General features: G+C 45.2%; 1 protein-coding gene across 2 annotated transcripts in view; it reads left to right on the forward strand.

The window, feature by feature from the left end:
• The window catches only part of LNPK (lunapark, ER junction formation factor), a 1,074,215-nt gene extending 1,060,207 nt beyond the window's left edge, over positions 1–14,008 (forward strand). For both annotated transcript variants that reach the window (XM_069616137.1, XM_069616138.1), the window contains exon 13: positions 12,068–14,008. In XM_069616137.1, the coding sequence (XP_069472238.1) occupies positions 12,068–12,261 (194 nt within the window). In that variant the 3' untranslated portion in view covers positions 12,262–14,008. The remainder of the gene's footprint in view (positions 1–12,067) is intronic.
• The last annotated feature ends 1,254 nt before the right edge of the window (positions 14,009–15,262 follow it).

Consider the following 15,262-nt stretch of genomic DNA (forward strand, 5'->3'; position numbering starts at 1 on the left):
GGAATTTCATTTAGGCCAGAAGGTTGTTCTTCCGGCGTTTTATCCTCCTCCACATCCTGGTGAGGAAGAGGAGAGGCTCCATAGGCTTGATCCTAGGAGAGCGTTAAGCTTTTATATTTCACGCATGTCCCGGGTCAGAGTGGACGATCAACTCTTCATTGGTTATGCTGGAAAGCGTTTGGGACAAGCTGTGACAAAACAGACTTTGTCTCGCTGGATTATTTTGGCTATCTCTGAGTGTTACCGCTTGGCGTGTAAGGACCCACCGGTCGGCTTACGGGCCCATTCTACTAGGAGTATGGCTGCCTCTACTGCCCTACAGAGGGGTGTTCCTATTCGTAACATCTGTGATGCAGCCACCTGGGCTTCGGTACATACATTTGTACGTCACTACTCCCTCGATTCCATCTGGGGGCAGGATGTGGCCTTTGGCAAGGCGGTCCTTTACTCCACAATTTGATTGGGCATTCTAAATTTCTGTTTTCTAAATTCTTTTCCCACCTCCTTGCATTGGTACTGCTTTGGGAGTCTGTCATAGATATGGAATACGTTGGAGGACCCAATCCCCTCGAAGAACAAGTTACTCTCTTACCTGGTAACGTTCTTTTGATGGGATGGTCCGACGACGAATTCCATATCGCTCCCTCCCTGCCTTCCCCGCTACAGAATTTCTTATGTGATTGCAGCTTACGTTTCTGCAAAGCTTTGTGTGTCAGACCGGCAGAAGACTGGTGCCACACGTTCTGGGGGAAAAAACTACAACTGAGGCTACGGGCGTCGTGCGTCCTACTTATAACATCCAGTGACGTCGGCCATCGAAGGAGGTCCTCGAGGGCGGCGTATCGACGCAGGATGCAGACGCCGAAGATTTTCCAAAGCAGCACAGCTGTGGTGATTACTGTCATAGATATGGAATACGTCGTCAGACCATCCCATCGAAAGAACGTTACCAGGTAAGAGAGTAACTTGTTCTTTTATTTGTAAGGTGGGTAACCATTTCATTAACCCATATTGAAATGGAAATGGAAAGGAAAAGGGGTGCCTGGAATTTTGGCGGAGATTACTCCCTGTGGAATTCTTCAAATGTACTATTAATGTAAATATTTGAACGGGAAAACATTCCTAATCTCGGTAGGTTCAAAAACGGGAGAGAACGTTTTTTTCTTGAGAATGGTTAACTGAACCATCCATGACCATCATAGCTAAATAACTGTAATTGAAGGTACTAATAGAGTATTTACCTTTAAAGAAAATGGCTCTAGTACCTGACAACTATTGGATTAATTCTTGATTGATGGATTTTCTTCACAAAAGACAAGAATGACCCATGAAAGAAGCCACTGGTGGTGGGGCTGCAAAAGTAATAGATCTACTGCAAACTGAACATTCTGGAGAGATCTAGACTTCTAAAACAGTCTCTGGGGGATGTAAGTACACTCAAGACCAGAACTACTGTTCTTATCCTTCTCAATATCACATCCCCATGGAGCTTGCACTATTCCTGGCACAGGGCTCAGTTTGCCTCATACGTTACATGCATCGCCTGTCAAAACGGTCGCCCTTAACAGAACGTCAGCACGTGATGTGAAAATGCCATTACATGGCCTCAAACGTCAACACCACCATCTTGGAAAGGGCAAAGTTAACGGAATGCCCGGATGATGTATACATAGTTTTCCCCTTAACTCTCACATACCCCGTCTGCACCGCATCACCATCTTCTTTCCCAGCCATGAGCTACACAGTCAGCAGAAAATGGATGCAAGTGATGGATTTTTCCATAGACCTCAACCTGGGGGTCCCATACATTCGAACACATTACTGAGTAACCACCAAACTAGGCCACACTATCTCAACCTCATTTACTTTTGTGTGCATACCAAGATACAGCGCTTAAAGTAGTCCTTTCTACTACCAATGAGATTTGCATGCAAGTCCTTTTAACAACAGCAAAAAATCAAGGCGGGTGCTACATACCACTTTCCACTACAAAACTTGATAATGCTTATGGTTTTTAGTTTGCACTGTGTATTGCTCAAAATGCAACATCTAAAAATCTATAAAATCAAATCATGAGTGAGTTCCTTCAATGATTCTTTTGCCCATGTACTTCACACCTAGAAAACCAATCTATCCTTTCAATTCTGCTTCTCATGGTGCACTGAATGGGACGAGGAGGTCTCTCACACCCAACTCACTATATTGAAGAATCTACTTTCCAGACTCCATTTCTCCCTGAAGCAGGGAAATGGCCACAATGAGCTGCAGGTGCCCCAACAGCTGAGCACTTCTGCCCATAGAAGACCTGCAGTGTTCCGGGGACAATGTTTCTGCCTCTAAAACCAATACAATTCAAAACCTTTACCAAATGAAGTTGAAGTGTAACTGAAATCATGGAAAATATGAGAAGAAAAAAAGTACTCCTATGTCCCGTACCCTTTCCTCCATCCTTGTGGGCATCCCCAGGCATGAGGAATGTACCAAAAACATTGGCAGGAAAAGGGAACTTCCTCTTTAAATTAAGTATAGTGCGCTGGGGCGCGGCTCTGGATGTGGAACCACCCAGAAGCCCCACCCTCCGGCGCCTCCCCTCAGTCCCTTTTTTCACTAGGCTGGGATCGGATCGGACCGGACAGCTTATGCAGGCATTATTTTTAGTTGCCACATGCACTAACCCATTTTTTCTTTTCTAATTATTTCACCTCTCTTCGGTGCCTTGCCTTCCCCTGCGCATGTGGGTTACAGGAGGCTTCTCGAGGTGTGCATCTTGCAACCGTTTCCAACATCAGACCCCCATGCGCTTTGCCTAGAGTGCTTGGGGCCCAATCACCACTGGGACTCGTGCACGGGACTCCCTTGCACCACGTTCCTTGAAGATTTGGCTGTCTCGCTGGAGGGAGATTTTCCACACGTCACCTCCAAACCATCTGAAGAACTTGGTGTCAAGTGCATCCCGGCACAAGAAGGTAAATCACTTGTTCTCCAAGGCACCCCAGCTCGGAAACTCCTTCCTGGTGTAGCCGGCTGGGAGGGGTCACCCAGACCCTGGGACCGTTGCTAAGCCTGAGGCCGTCAAGGCTACCGTCCCCCCGCTGAGGGTCTCTGGGGCTCTCCCAGGCTCGCTGGTGATGAGCATTCCAATGTTTCCGCAAAAGGATGTGAGGGGCCTCCTGGCTGTAGTTTCAGGATGAGCCTGTGGCGTGCATCACGACTAAAAGCACTGCAGCTGAGGGCAGGGGGCCTCCCGGAGCTTCCTCAGAGGTCGGTCATGCGAAGGAAAAATCGACTAACAGTCAACGGAATGAGTGCCTATGACCTACCATAGCCCCAGAAGTCAGTGCAAAACGCTTCGGGGTCGGGTCATAAACTGACTTCTGCAGTGTCAGACCCCACACAGGTCCCTGGGCCTTCACGCCTCACCCTCCAGGGCATAGCGCCAACACACAAAGTGGTTGGCAAACACGCAGCAGAGTCTGCCTTTCTGTGGCCATCTTAGACACAGACTTTAGGCCTCTGGCGGCTCCCTCAGAATAGGCTGCCCAGGGCGGATCCAGCCCACGTTCCTCAGGGCTCAACTTCGCTCCGCTAGCTGGTCCCCACAGGGGTATGTTTATACCATCTAGCCCTGCGGGTACCCATCGCAGGTCCCTAGGCGTGCCAAACTAGACAGACGGCCCAGCGTGTCAGGCTGTCATCCTATTCTTCGCATCCGACCCCTCAGCGTGCAAGGAGAGTTTTTTAATTTATTTTTTAAAGCTTCCCACTCCTTATGCATTCGCAACAGATGGCAGGATTCCTAAGGGAGCTCATTAAAGATATGCTCGCTCAGCTGCTGCCTCTCAGGCTGCCCCATCTCTGCCCCACCTTTTCCTCCCCCCAACTCCCCCCAGGGGTTCTGGTCCCACAGTTGCTGGTGGCTCCGCTTGCACTGCCTGCTCCACCTCCTGCCTCATCCACCCCCAATCTTGCTGGTAGAGGCTCAGCCTCTGCTGGGCGTGGGTCAGATGGAGGACCTTCCGCTAACACCCCAGCAGGCCTCAGACTGCCCTCCTCCAACACAGGACGATAACTGGGATGACTATGCTCAGGAAGATGAGGCATCAGCCTCAGTCAAGTCCTTTCATGAACCTCTTCAGGGCCTGGCTGAGTTTCTGGAGGTGCCACAGCCAGAACAGGTGCAACAAGAACCGGGGGCCCTAGCGGAGGTGCTTGCTCTTCATTCAACATGCCGTTCAGTCAACCCGCAGATGAACAAGAGGCTTGATGGCTGCTTTCGGCTCCTGTAGAGTGAAGAGATGTTGCCGTCCTCTCACACACAACCTCAATCCTCGGTTGTGGCTGCTGCTTCCATGTACTCCAAAATCCTCAGTTTAATCAGCTTCTGGCGATGCTTCCATTTGCTTGTCTAAAGAGGACAAGGTTCTCGAGTCCTTTGGGAAACAGGCCTACCTCAGTGCTGGGCTACACCTCTGGCAGTCTAACGCTGATGCCATCCTCGCCACGGCAAACCAATTATTCTCCCTTGCTTGCCCTGGATAGTCGGGTTGCCTTTAAAGCGGGTTTGTCGGAAGTGTGCCGCAGTATCTTCTGAAGTCTTCAGTCTCTCATATTGATACTGCCAGCCGGGGTCTATGCCTTTGCATAGAAATGAGAAGGACTGCCTGGATGTATGCAACCAGGTTTTCTGTCGATGTTCAGGGCAGAATCCTTGACCGCTCTTTTGAGGATTCCGACTTGTTCCACTCGTCCATGGATGACAACTTAATGAAAAAAAGAAAACTTCCTCACAGACAGCAAAGTATTTGGCAATTCTAACGTAGCTGGGGCCCACGTCTTTCCACCAAGGGCACGACATGTTGGATTTCAAACAACGCCCATTCAGCGGGTTCAAAGGGTTCAACGAGCAGAGGGCTCACCAACCAGACAGGTCACAGAGCGAGCACAGAAGAGAACAGCAGCGGACCCCACAGGGTTTCTTTCATACCCTTCCTACACGCCTGCCTCTAACAATACAAAACAATGTCTGGCTCTGTTTGTGACAGTTGTAAGCATTTTTTCTTCAATGCTTGGATTCTGTCTGTGGTGTCAATAGGGTTCAGTCTTCCTCTTTCTTCTTCCCCACTGTTACTGCAGATAGGTTGTGAAACATGCAGGCAGTTGAGCAGGTGCTTCTTCCAGACAGGGGCTCTAGCTATTATTCCATGATTTTTGCAGTGCCCAAGAACATCCATGTGGGCCTGAGGATTGTCCTGGATCTGTGATTCCTCAACCTGTCTCTCCCACGCTTCAAGATGATAAAACCGGCTCACATAGCAGAGCCTTTGTGCGCAGGGGACTGGATGTGTTCCTTAGACCTAAAAGATGCATACCTGCATGTCTCCATCTTCCAGCTGCATCGATAGTTCATGAGATTCACGATTCTCATACCATTTCCAGTAAGGTGCTCCCGTTTGGTCTTAATGTGGTGCTGCATTTTTATACCATGCTAATGAGCATGGCGGGGGCCCTTCTGTGGTTGGAGGGCCACCACCTATACCCTAGACGATTGGCTGATGAGGGCCAGTTCTCCCAAAGGGGTGCTCTACTCCTGCCAGCGGTTGGAAAATGCCCTACACCAACTGCGGTTTTCCTTCAACCAAAAGAAGTTGCAGCTGCTCCCCTCGCAGGATCATGTGTTTCTAGGGGTCAGGTGGGACACAGTGGTCCAGAGGGTCCTCCCCACGCCAACAGATTAAAATCTCTATGGAAGGCAGTTCGCCATTTTCTGTCCTACCCTTCAACCTCAGTGTGGTGTTTTCAGCACCTGGTGGGTCTCATGTCCTTGTGTGTCCTCACAGTACAACACGCCAGACTCAAGATGAGGCATCATAAACTTAATTTGGTATCCTCATGGGACCAGGAGACTTTGTCGCGGTCAGCCATGCTTCTCATCCCACACACTCTTCACCCGTACCTCCACTGGTGGCTCCTCAACTGCAATGTGGCCATAGGGGCTCTGTTCTTGCAGCCAAGTCTTCTCTGGTGGTGACAGATACTTTCCTACGGGGCTAGGAAGCAACGCTGTGCAACCACTTAATTCACGGCTCATGGTGGAGGGAGAAAACCTTGCTGCATATAAACCTTCTGGAGTTCAGGGCAGTGGGCAACAGCAATGTGGAAATGGACAGGTTGAGCCAGCTGGGTTACAACTTGTACAAATGGAAATTACACATCGACCCCTTGTCGCCTTTTTCAGAGGTGGGGCTTTCTGGATCTTGACCTGTTTGCATCCCTGCCGAATTCCAAATGCCCCCTCTTTGCGTCATGGGCTGGGCAGGATCATGGCTTCTTGGCGGACGTGTTATAGCTGTGCTGGGATCTGCTATGCCTTCCCTCCCCCTCCTCTGCTCCAGAGGACTCTCTGTAAGTTTCGGAACTCAGTAGGTTGCACCATTATTCTGACAGCTCCCTGCTGGCCATCGAGGGCTTGGTTCTCAGACCTCCTACAGCTTTAGTTGCAGGGCCTGGTCCATCTGCCAGTCCTCAGTAGGGACTTCTTCACGCAGCAGCACGGGGTAGTGCAGCAGCTGGACTCAGGCAAGCTGGCAATCTTGGCTTGGCTCCTGATCAGCTGAAGCTTTGCCTGGTGGCTGTATTGCTCTCCCCAAAGTGCACGGAACAAACATAAATCACCAATGCAATTACAAAGCAAATACTTTGAACGTAGACAGATGCAATAACTCACAGCCACGCACTCTTAGAAGATAATCAGCTCTTATACGGCTATTTATTCAAAGCTTGGAAGTACATAGAAATAACTCACAAAAATAATATGGGCATAAATCACAGAAGAAGTAAAGAATTCAAAAGGAAATACATCACTGTGAGCGTAACAGGATTCCTCATCTTGCCCAGAAGCGGCTGGAAGACCCCGGGAACAGCCAGGCCGAGAGCACCACAGCTCACAGGAGGGCCGGACGTAAGCGTCCTTCTCTGGCTGAAGTCTCACCTGACACCTCCGGGCTTCCGCATATATACACACTCCACAAAGGGGAGTTAATTCTCGAACCTTCTGGAAATTGCACTTGCGCAGTTGAGGAACAGCCGTCGGTTGCCAGCTGGGTCAATCGAGAGCTACCCCCAAGAAGCGCAGTGCCTCCCTTTTCTAAAAACACGCTCCACGGAGAACAGTAGCAAACCATAACAAAGTTAGCTTTCCCAGCAGAAATGTCCTTGACCGCATACCAGGTTTGGAAAGCATGTTTTTCTCAGCACCCTGAATTTAACGCTCAGCAAAATGTGTGCAGCTTTTCACTGCGGCATGAAGTAAATATCCATCATGGCTCCGAGCGCTCCCAGAATGCATTGCGCACCAGCGCCATATTGATCAAGCAATTGGGACATTATCCAGGAGGCTTTGAAACCTTGAACTTGCTCGCAGTTACAAAGTCAATGGACCAGATTCTGCCATTAGCCTCAGTAGCAAGGCGTAGACCCACATGTGTGCCCCTGGATGATGTTTTATCTTTCTGTGCACATCTTGCACGCTCCGAGATCCAAGTGGATACCCGCTGCACTTATTTAGTGGCCGTTCGGCTCTATAAAAATCCACAGGATGAGACTTTCTCGGTGGCTAACCCAGTGGTCAAAGCACACCCCAATGACTTAACAAGGTTGTTTCCTCTGGTGCAGAGGCTCCATCCCATCTCAGACTTACATGTGATGCTGGTAGCCTTGCAGCACAAGACTTTCAAGCTGATGGCATCAGCCGACATCGTGGGTTACGCTAAAGGCGGTTCTGCTGGTGGCACTCACTTTGACTTAGAGGATTAGTGAGCTGAAGGCGATGTTGTCATGTGAGCCATTCAGTCTTTCACAGCAATAAAGTACGGATGCACACCCATCCCAAATTCCTGTCCAAGGTGGTTTCACCATTTCATCTAAATCGGGACATTCGCTTGCCAAAATTCTTCCCCAGTCTACAATCTGACGGGGAGTGGGCACTCCATTCCTTGGATCTGCGCTGGGTGCTCAAATTCTATCTCTCTCGGACAAAGCCTTTCAAGAAGTCATAAGTGCTTTTTCGTCAAGTTTGGGTTATCAGCCCCAGTCACCCAGGCCTTCATCGGCCGTTGCAGGGTAATGGCAATTTCAGAGGTGTCTGCAGCCTCAGGAAAGAAAGCACCTCAAGGGAATCCATGTACACGCGGTTTGGGCCAAGACGACGGAAGTGAGTTTTCAGAGGCGTTCCTCCTGAGAAGGTAATCATAAGGTGGCTACTTGGGCCATGCCGTCTGCTTTCTGCAAGCACAACTCTGAACACCAGCTCCATGAAGGACACAAAGTTTGGGCACACGGTAACCTATTTACTTTGAGCTCAATTACCTGCTATTCGGTCTGTTCCACCCAGTTCTCTTCTTTTGGTGGAATGGCCCACAAGGATAGAGGAAATGGGACGGGACGTATGAAGATAATCACTGTAGTGACTAGAGTACTCCTAGTCCTTTGTCCCCTTTACTCCATATGTCCCACCCTCCATCCCCCGCTAGCAGGCCATAAAGCTAAATGAATTGCATAGCCAGCTTTACCAGCTTTCGATGTGTCGAAAGGGGACCGAGGTGGGTGCCAGATGGCGGGGCTTCTGGGCAGTCCCACGCCCGCTAAGCTAAATTTTAAGGTGGAACCCTCTTTTTTCACTGTCAAAGGGTTCTGGTACTGTCCCCATGCCTGGGAACGCCCACAGGGATGGAAGAAAGGGGACTAATGATTATGAGTACTGTAGTCACTACGGCGAGTAACTTTTATTTTGTAGATGCATCTTGCCTTACCAACCCTAGTGTCTGGGCTTACCTCTGGGACACATTGAGGTATTAATTGAAATGGCTTGAGTTATATTTACAATAACTAGTATCTGGACTTGTTCTGTACAAGCAGTCCAGGAGGGTTTGTTTACTACAAAAGTGGGTTAACCCAGGGATAACCCCCCTGCTGCTATATCAAACAAGCCCTGGGATCTCCCATAGTTGGTGAGTTTCGAAAACGGCTGCTGAGTTGTGAGATCATTTTCTGCAAGGAGACTCTCTGAGTAGGTAAAAACTTTGTGAAACATGGCTGCAGATAAATGCCTGAGCTATGATGATCGGTACGTCACACAATTGCTAGCAAACATCTCGATATTTGGCGATAGTACAGATCAAAACAGTACTTTGACCTTAGGAATTGGGATGGCCTCTCCCAAATGAATTTTTTTTTATAAGAAGTGAGCTGCATGGCTCAATTCTATTACAATACTTAAGGAATGGCACACTCCCTCAAGGCCTGATAGTACACAACGAAATACGACTTTTTCTGGCTAATGAGGCATTTAGACTGCAGTGGAGTTATGTTGCGAACACATGTGGACCTGACTGGGTGATCCTGATTATAGATGCAATGAAAAGGGATGAGGGATAAAATAGTGATTGAACTTACCAAATTGGAAGAAGAAATCAAAAAAATAGTCCCACTAGAAGTATTCATGAAACGTCTAAATGAAATCAAAATGGAAATTGCAGAGTTCAAAGATTTCGCAACTAAAGAAATAGAAGAATGAAAAAAGACTTCATCAATTTTAAACATATGAAGGTTTTTCCATACTCCAAAGGAGACTACAAATACCAGGAAGGTAACAAGTTCCAACAATTACAGACAAAAAAGCAAGTAGGATTTGGCAACACATCCTATAGCACGACTGAGGACAACTCTGGGGATGAGATTAGATATCAAGATAACTAGACTCGTTCTATACAAGCAGTCCAGAAGGGTTTGTTTACTACAAAAGTGTTTTAATCCAGAGATAAGCCCCCTTGCTGCTATATCAAACAAACCCTGTCATCTCCCATAGTTGAAGTTAGTTGCCCTCATACAGCCACAATCTTGATGGCCTTTCTGATACGGGCTGCACCCTTAGGGTGGTTGCTTTTCAGTGGTCTGGTCCAGTGCAATGCCCACTGTAAATAGAATTCGGCACCACTGGGCCTCTAAGTGTTCTGGCTTGCTGTGATTTCACCTGATTTCGGTCTCCAGTGCTTTTGGGACAATTCATGGATGTATGGGCAACCCATTGGGGGTGCCCCCATATCACTTCTGTGACTTCAGACAACCGTGCACACCCACATACTTATTGATACATTTGAAGAACTTTGGAAAAAACCTCACAACCCAGGTGCTCTATATGGAGCGGAGATATGGGTACACACCAAGACCACATCTCTTTTGGTAACAGAAAATAACTTTTTAAGAAGACTTTTGTGGGTCCCCAAAAGCACAGTTAGCATCCCGCTACACATAGAACTTGGTTTGATATGAGTTTCTGCCCAAATGGCACTAAAACAATTTTTTTTCGGATTACGCATCTGGTCCTGTGATACTATATTTAAATATAGGGCAGCTGTGAAGTATATTCGTTCCTTCCAAAATGCTCTTTCATTAAAATGGTTTCAACATATTAAGAGTTATTTGTGCCTTCTAAAACTAGGAGAAGTTTGGAATAACCCAGAGTCTATCAATGGTCGTAGCTGACAAATTGTCATTGTTGCACTTATAGACTGGATTTAGAGCCAGTATATATCCACATTTCTATAGTTATCAATGGGACTTTTGTATATTAAACAAAGTGTTTCCCTGGAAGAATACCTACATCATCGAAAGCCCATCTCAGAGATCTCTGTATTTAAGTGTGCGTTTAGGCAACCTTCCATTAGCCGTGGTTAAAGCCAGATGGAACAACAAATACTCGACAAAAAAGTCACTCCAGCACTTTCTTTTTGTTTGCCCCCTTTAGTAGGCAAAGGAATCTACACCTACTTGGCCAATACAATGAAAATGAATGTAGGAAACGTTTTTGTGCAAAAGGGCCGTTTCCACCTAACTAGAGCTTGGAGAAGAGGTGCCTGAATATCATGCCAGAACTAGAATGTCGTAATATCAATAATGCTCACAAGATGCTGGAATATGTTCAGTAACATTTTATGCATTAGGAAAGAGATCAACATCTTCTGGGAGTTTGGGCTATCAAAATTATTGTACTCTATTTGCAGGATTGAAATTCTGGAATACATTAGGAAGCTTTTTATGTTGCATGAAAGAAATTAAAATGTTTTAGGAGTTAGACCTTTTAAAATCTTTGTACTCAATCACCATACGATCACAATATGGTATGTGTAAATGTAGCAAAATGCTATGACCAACCTATCCATAATTGTTGTGTGATTGTATCCGGTATGTAACTAATGGATTTGTTCTTATTGTCCATATTTTATTTGGTAATGTATTATGTATTGGGTTTTATACTTGAATGGCTATATGCCGAAATAAAGTACATTTATTATTATTCATATTACCAATAATATTTTAGCACATTTTCAAGTTATACTGCTTTTATTAGTATTATTATCAATATGGTTAATGATGTGAATAATAAAAATGATGCTGTATAACCGGAAAATGTGGTAAAATATTCTTAATATTTTTAATATTCATGACAATCAGGTTATCACATTTTGGGGTTTATAGCTTTAAGTTAATCATGCTTTTATGTTTAGTATTATTACTAATGTACCACATTTTCAGGTTAAACAACTTTCAGTTAATCACTGTTTCATCACAATCTTTAACATTTTCTCATTATACAGCATTAATTTAATCACATGTTTATTAGGCAATATGACCCTCGGAGGGCCATTACCGGTCTGGTTCGCTCTGGCTTTAATGTATTTATCCATTTATAATGCGCTGGTGCCCGCAGGCATCAGAGCCCCAGGGGTATTACCCGACCGGTTATGTCCCTCCTCTGAGGGACATATTGCCATTAGTTCCCCATCACGTCGTTCTCGGGTACTAATTGCAATTTGTCTCGAGTCGAGAAACAGCGCTGCAACAGTTTTCGACTTATCGAAAGGGAGACAGGACTTATAGTCCCGTCTCCCTTTCTATGGCAGCTAGTCACAGAAGGAATCCCAGAGCCACGGCGGTGAAGCATACTATGAATGATAATGAATGTCACAGAATTGACATTTGTGTACAATTTGATATTGTTTTATTTTTGCAGATCCAGTGGAGGATTCAGAAAAGTGCGCTGATGGACCTGAACTTGCATGTGAAGTAAAAGATTCAAGCACTGAACAGCAATGCGACACATTAACTGAGAGTGATGAGGGATCGGTTTCATCAGCAAAGGAGGACAAATCTCCAGCAACCAATGGCATGGATCATAGTGAAGAGTCTCTAATGGAAACAGAATAGCTGCTTGAAGTGCCTGAGTAAATTAGCTTTGTTTACGAAAGTTTGTTTCTTTTTCTTTTGTGGTACGTTTTAAAATGTACTTAAGCTACTACTGCCTCACTGCTAAAGTGCAATGTTAGCTCTATTATTGACTAATGTATTTTATATATGAAATGTACTGCAGAATGTACTGTTGACGCTAACATTAAATCAAGGGTCTTTTTAATTTATGCAAGTATTTTAATGAGGGTGCACATTTATTGATGTCAGTTTCATTCACATACTATACGTCAGTTGACTTGCAATGAACTCTGCAGGAGACTCCAATATGTGCATTGCCTGGACTTCAAAATTACCTTTGCAAATGTGTGTTCTCACATGTTTTTGTGTTAAGACTGTTATAAGCCTGTTGCGTTGATTACCATTGCATTCACCTTTTGGTGCTAAATGCATTAAATGTAACCGTGCATTTCTATATGTAAAATTAGCCTGCAAAAAGTGTAAAATGTTCTCAGCTTGTTTACATAATGTTGCATAGGAATATCCTCCGACAGTACTTGAATAATGTATTTTATTTATACCTAGACAATAACGGTACCTGAGTCGAAATTTTTCCCTTTTGTGTATTTGTTTTTTGTTAAGAAAATAAAGTTTCAATTTTTAGATTGCATTGGCAAAACATTGCAATGTAACATTGCCTTGTGTCTGGGTTTCGTTAAGACGACCAACCTCCAAAATGGTAGCCACTCTGATGGAGCTAGCTCATCTACACACAGCCTTCTCATGCATTTTTTCTCTTCTCTCTTGCTTAGTCTGAGTGACTGTTACACAGAGTCCAGACTCTGCCTGGTGGTACTGGGTATTTATCACACAATTATAATTGCTTCTGTGGCAACTACAGGCAGAGCTAAGGAACTGACCTGCAGATAGACCTGGAACATATTGGATCCTTGGGGGCAGCATCCCATACAGGAGCCCTGAGAAGTCTCTTTTTTTTAATTATTATTTATAGAGTTGTTTGTGTGTGTCGTCTGGTGGTTCTTTCATGTGTAAGTGTAGCAAATTCGGAACCTGTGCTAGCCTGTTTTTTTTCATGGGGTATCTTGTCTGCACATAATGAATGTACTGTTTCTAGTGGCAGGGATCGTGTTTCTGGATTTGTACCCACTTTACCAATACCGGCACCTCTTATTCCTTCTTGCGGGCGAGAATCTAATCTTACAAGTAAGATTGACCATCTTGCATCAAGAGCTGGCCACTGCATGATCCCTCTGTAAGCAGATAGATTGCCCTCCTTTGTGCCTGACCCCTTTTTTCATTCCTGAGTGGATGGAAAAGGAATTGTATTAGCCAGGGATTTGCAATGGTTGGACGGACTGGGGGATTTTGGGGTAACAAGAATAATAAAGTAGATCTGGGAATGTAAAGTTACTTGATCTGTCCACCCACTATCACTGAAAAGGGGAGCCTGGACTGCAACTACATTACTTATTTGCCACAGATGACCTTGCTGCTCATCAATGCTTTTGCTAGCGCATTTTGCTTCAATTTGTGTCCCAAAGTCATTTGGCCTGCATTAAGGTTTTTTGTACTCCACACTCCAGACTTGGAATGTGAGTCTCTTGCTGCAGAGTTTAATCTGGATCACCTGTACTGGAACATCACTGCTATAAACGCTTCAGCATACATTTTTTGGCTGTCTGTACTCTGTTATTTCATTTATTGCTTTGATTGTAGCTGTGTAAATAAAGCTGCTTTTTTCATGGCTCTTGATTGAGTGTTTTTTCTCATAAACGCCTGCTCAATTTCAATATGACGGGCTTGTTGAAATGGTGTGGAATGGAATATTGCCGTCACAGTGGGGTTTATGTAGTATTAAGGCTTTCATGTGCTTTACTGGATATGTTCTACCTGTTCCAGTGATCGTCTCCAAATCGTGACTATTCTAGATTGTTTATTCTGACTGACTGTGCTGTGAGCTTTCACGGGAGGATAGCTCAGCGGCAGCGTGCGCGTCTTGGAAGCAAGACGACACGAAGCAGCAACAGGTTCGATCCCCGGGTCCGCGCTTAGAAACCTCCGGGTGTTTAAGCGCGTTATAAATACGTAACTAAGACAAAAAAACACAATTACGCAACTAAGAAAAACAAACAATTCCTGTAACAGCGCCTCAATGCCTGCGGGCTGTGTGAGCGCTTTATAAATGTAAATAAATAAATAAATAAATACAGGTATTGTGCATGTACAGCCATTTACCCTTGACTTTTATCATGTGTCCTGAACCTTGTATGTTTATGCGTCCTTATGCCAGAAGTTGCTTGGTTAAGGTTAAGCACCAAAAAGCATCCCCGCTGCCCTTTTTCCTCGAATCCTGCCCCCTAATCAATGCACAGGTTGTGGGTTAATACCTTTTCACTGAGAGCTAGACACTTTCATCAGTCTTTGCTTGGACATATTGAAACTAAAATGCTGGTGTTTCCTATGATGTGCATAACACTGCCTCTCGATTTTAGATTTTTTTAATACTGAAATCCTTTATAAGGAGCAAAGGACGTATTACACAGTCTACTAATTTGAAGGCTTCTTCGTAGAAATAATTCACAGTTGGATTTTCTTTTGAGCACTGACTTGCTGAAAATGTGCTAATCTCTCTCCTCTGGAACGCTATCATGCAATGCACATGCAGAGAATGACGGCAGTAGCTGTCTGCATTCAGTTTTACTTTATCTTGGAAGCCCTCTTGTTTACACCGCGAGATAGTTTGATTCTTCGAGTACCGAAAGTAAGATCAAACTCCTTTCCAGCGTCTGTCTTCAACTACCAATTACCCTATTGACATCAATATTGTCATCTTGGCACGGGACAGCAGCAGAGTCGTTTTGTTATCTGTTTATCAGGTTGTCAGCTCATAATGGTGCTTCTGTTTCATACAATGAACAGGTTTAAAATGTGTAAAATCCTTTTCGGTATTGTGCTGATCTCTGTTTAACAACAATTTGCAAAATGAGAAAAATAGTTGCAA

Source organism: Ambystoma mexicanum, chromosome 9, assembly GCF_040938575.1.
Source record: "Ambystoma mexicanum isolate Mex_15411 chromosome 9, UKY_AmexF1_1, whole genome shotgun sequence".
In the NCBI taxonomy this organism is placed as follows: Eukaryota; Metazoa; Chordata; class Amphibia; order Caudata; family Ambystomatidae; genus Ambystoma; species Ambystoma mexicanum.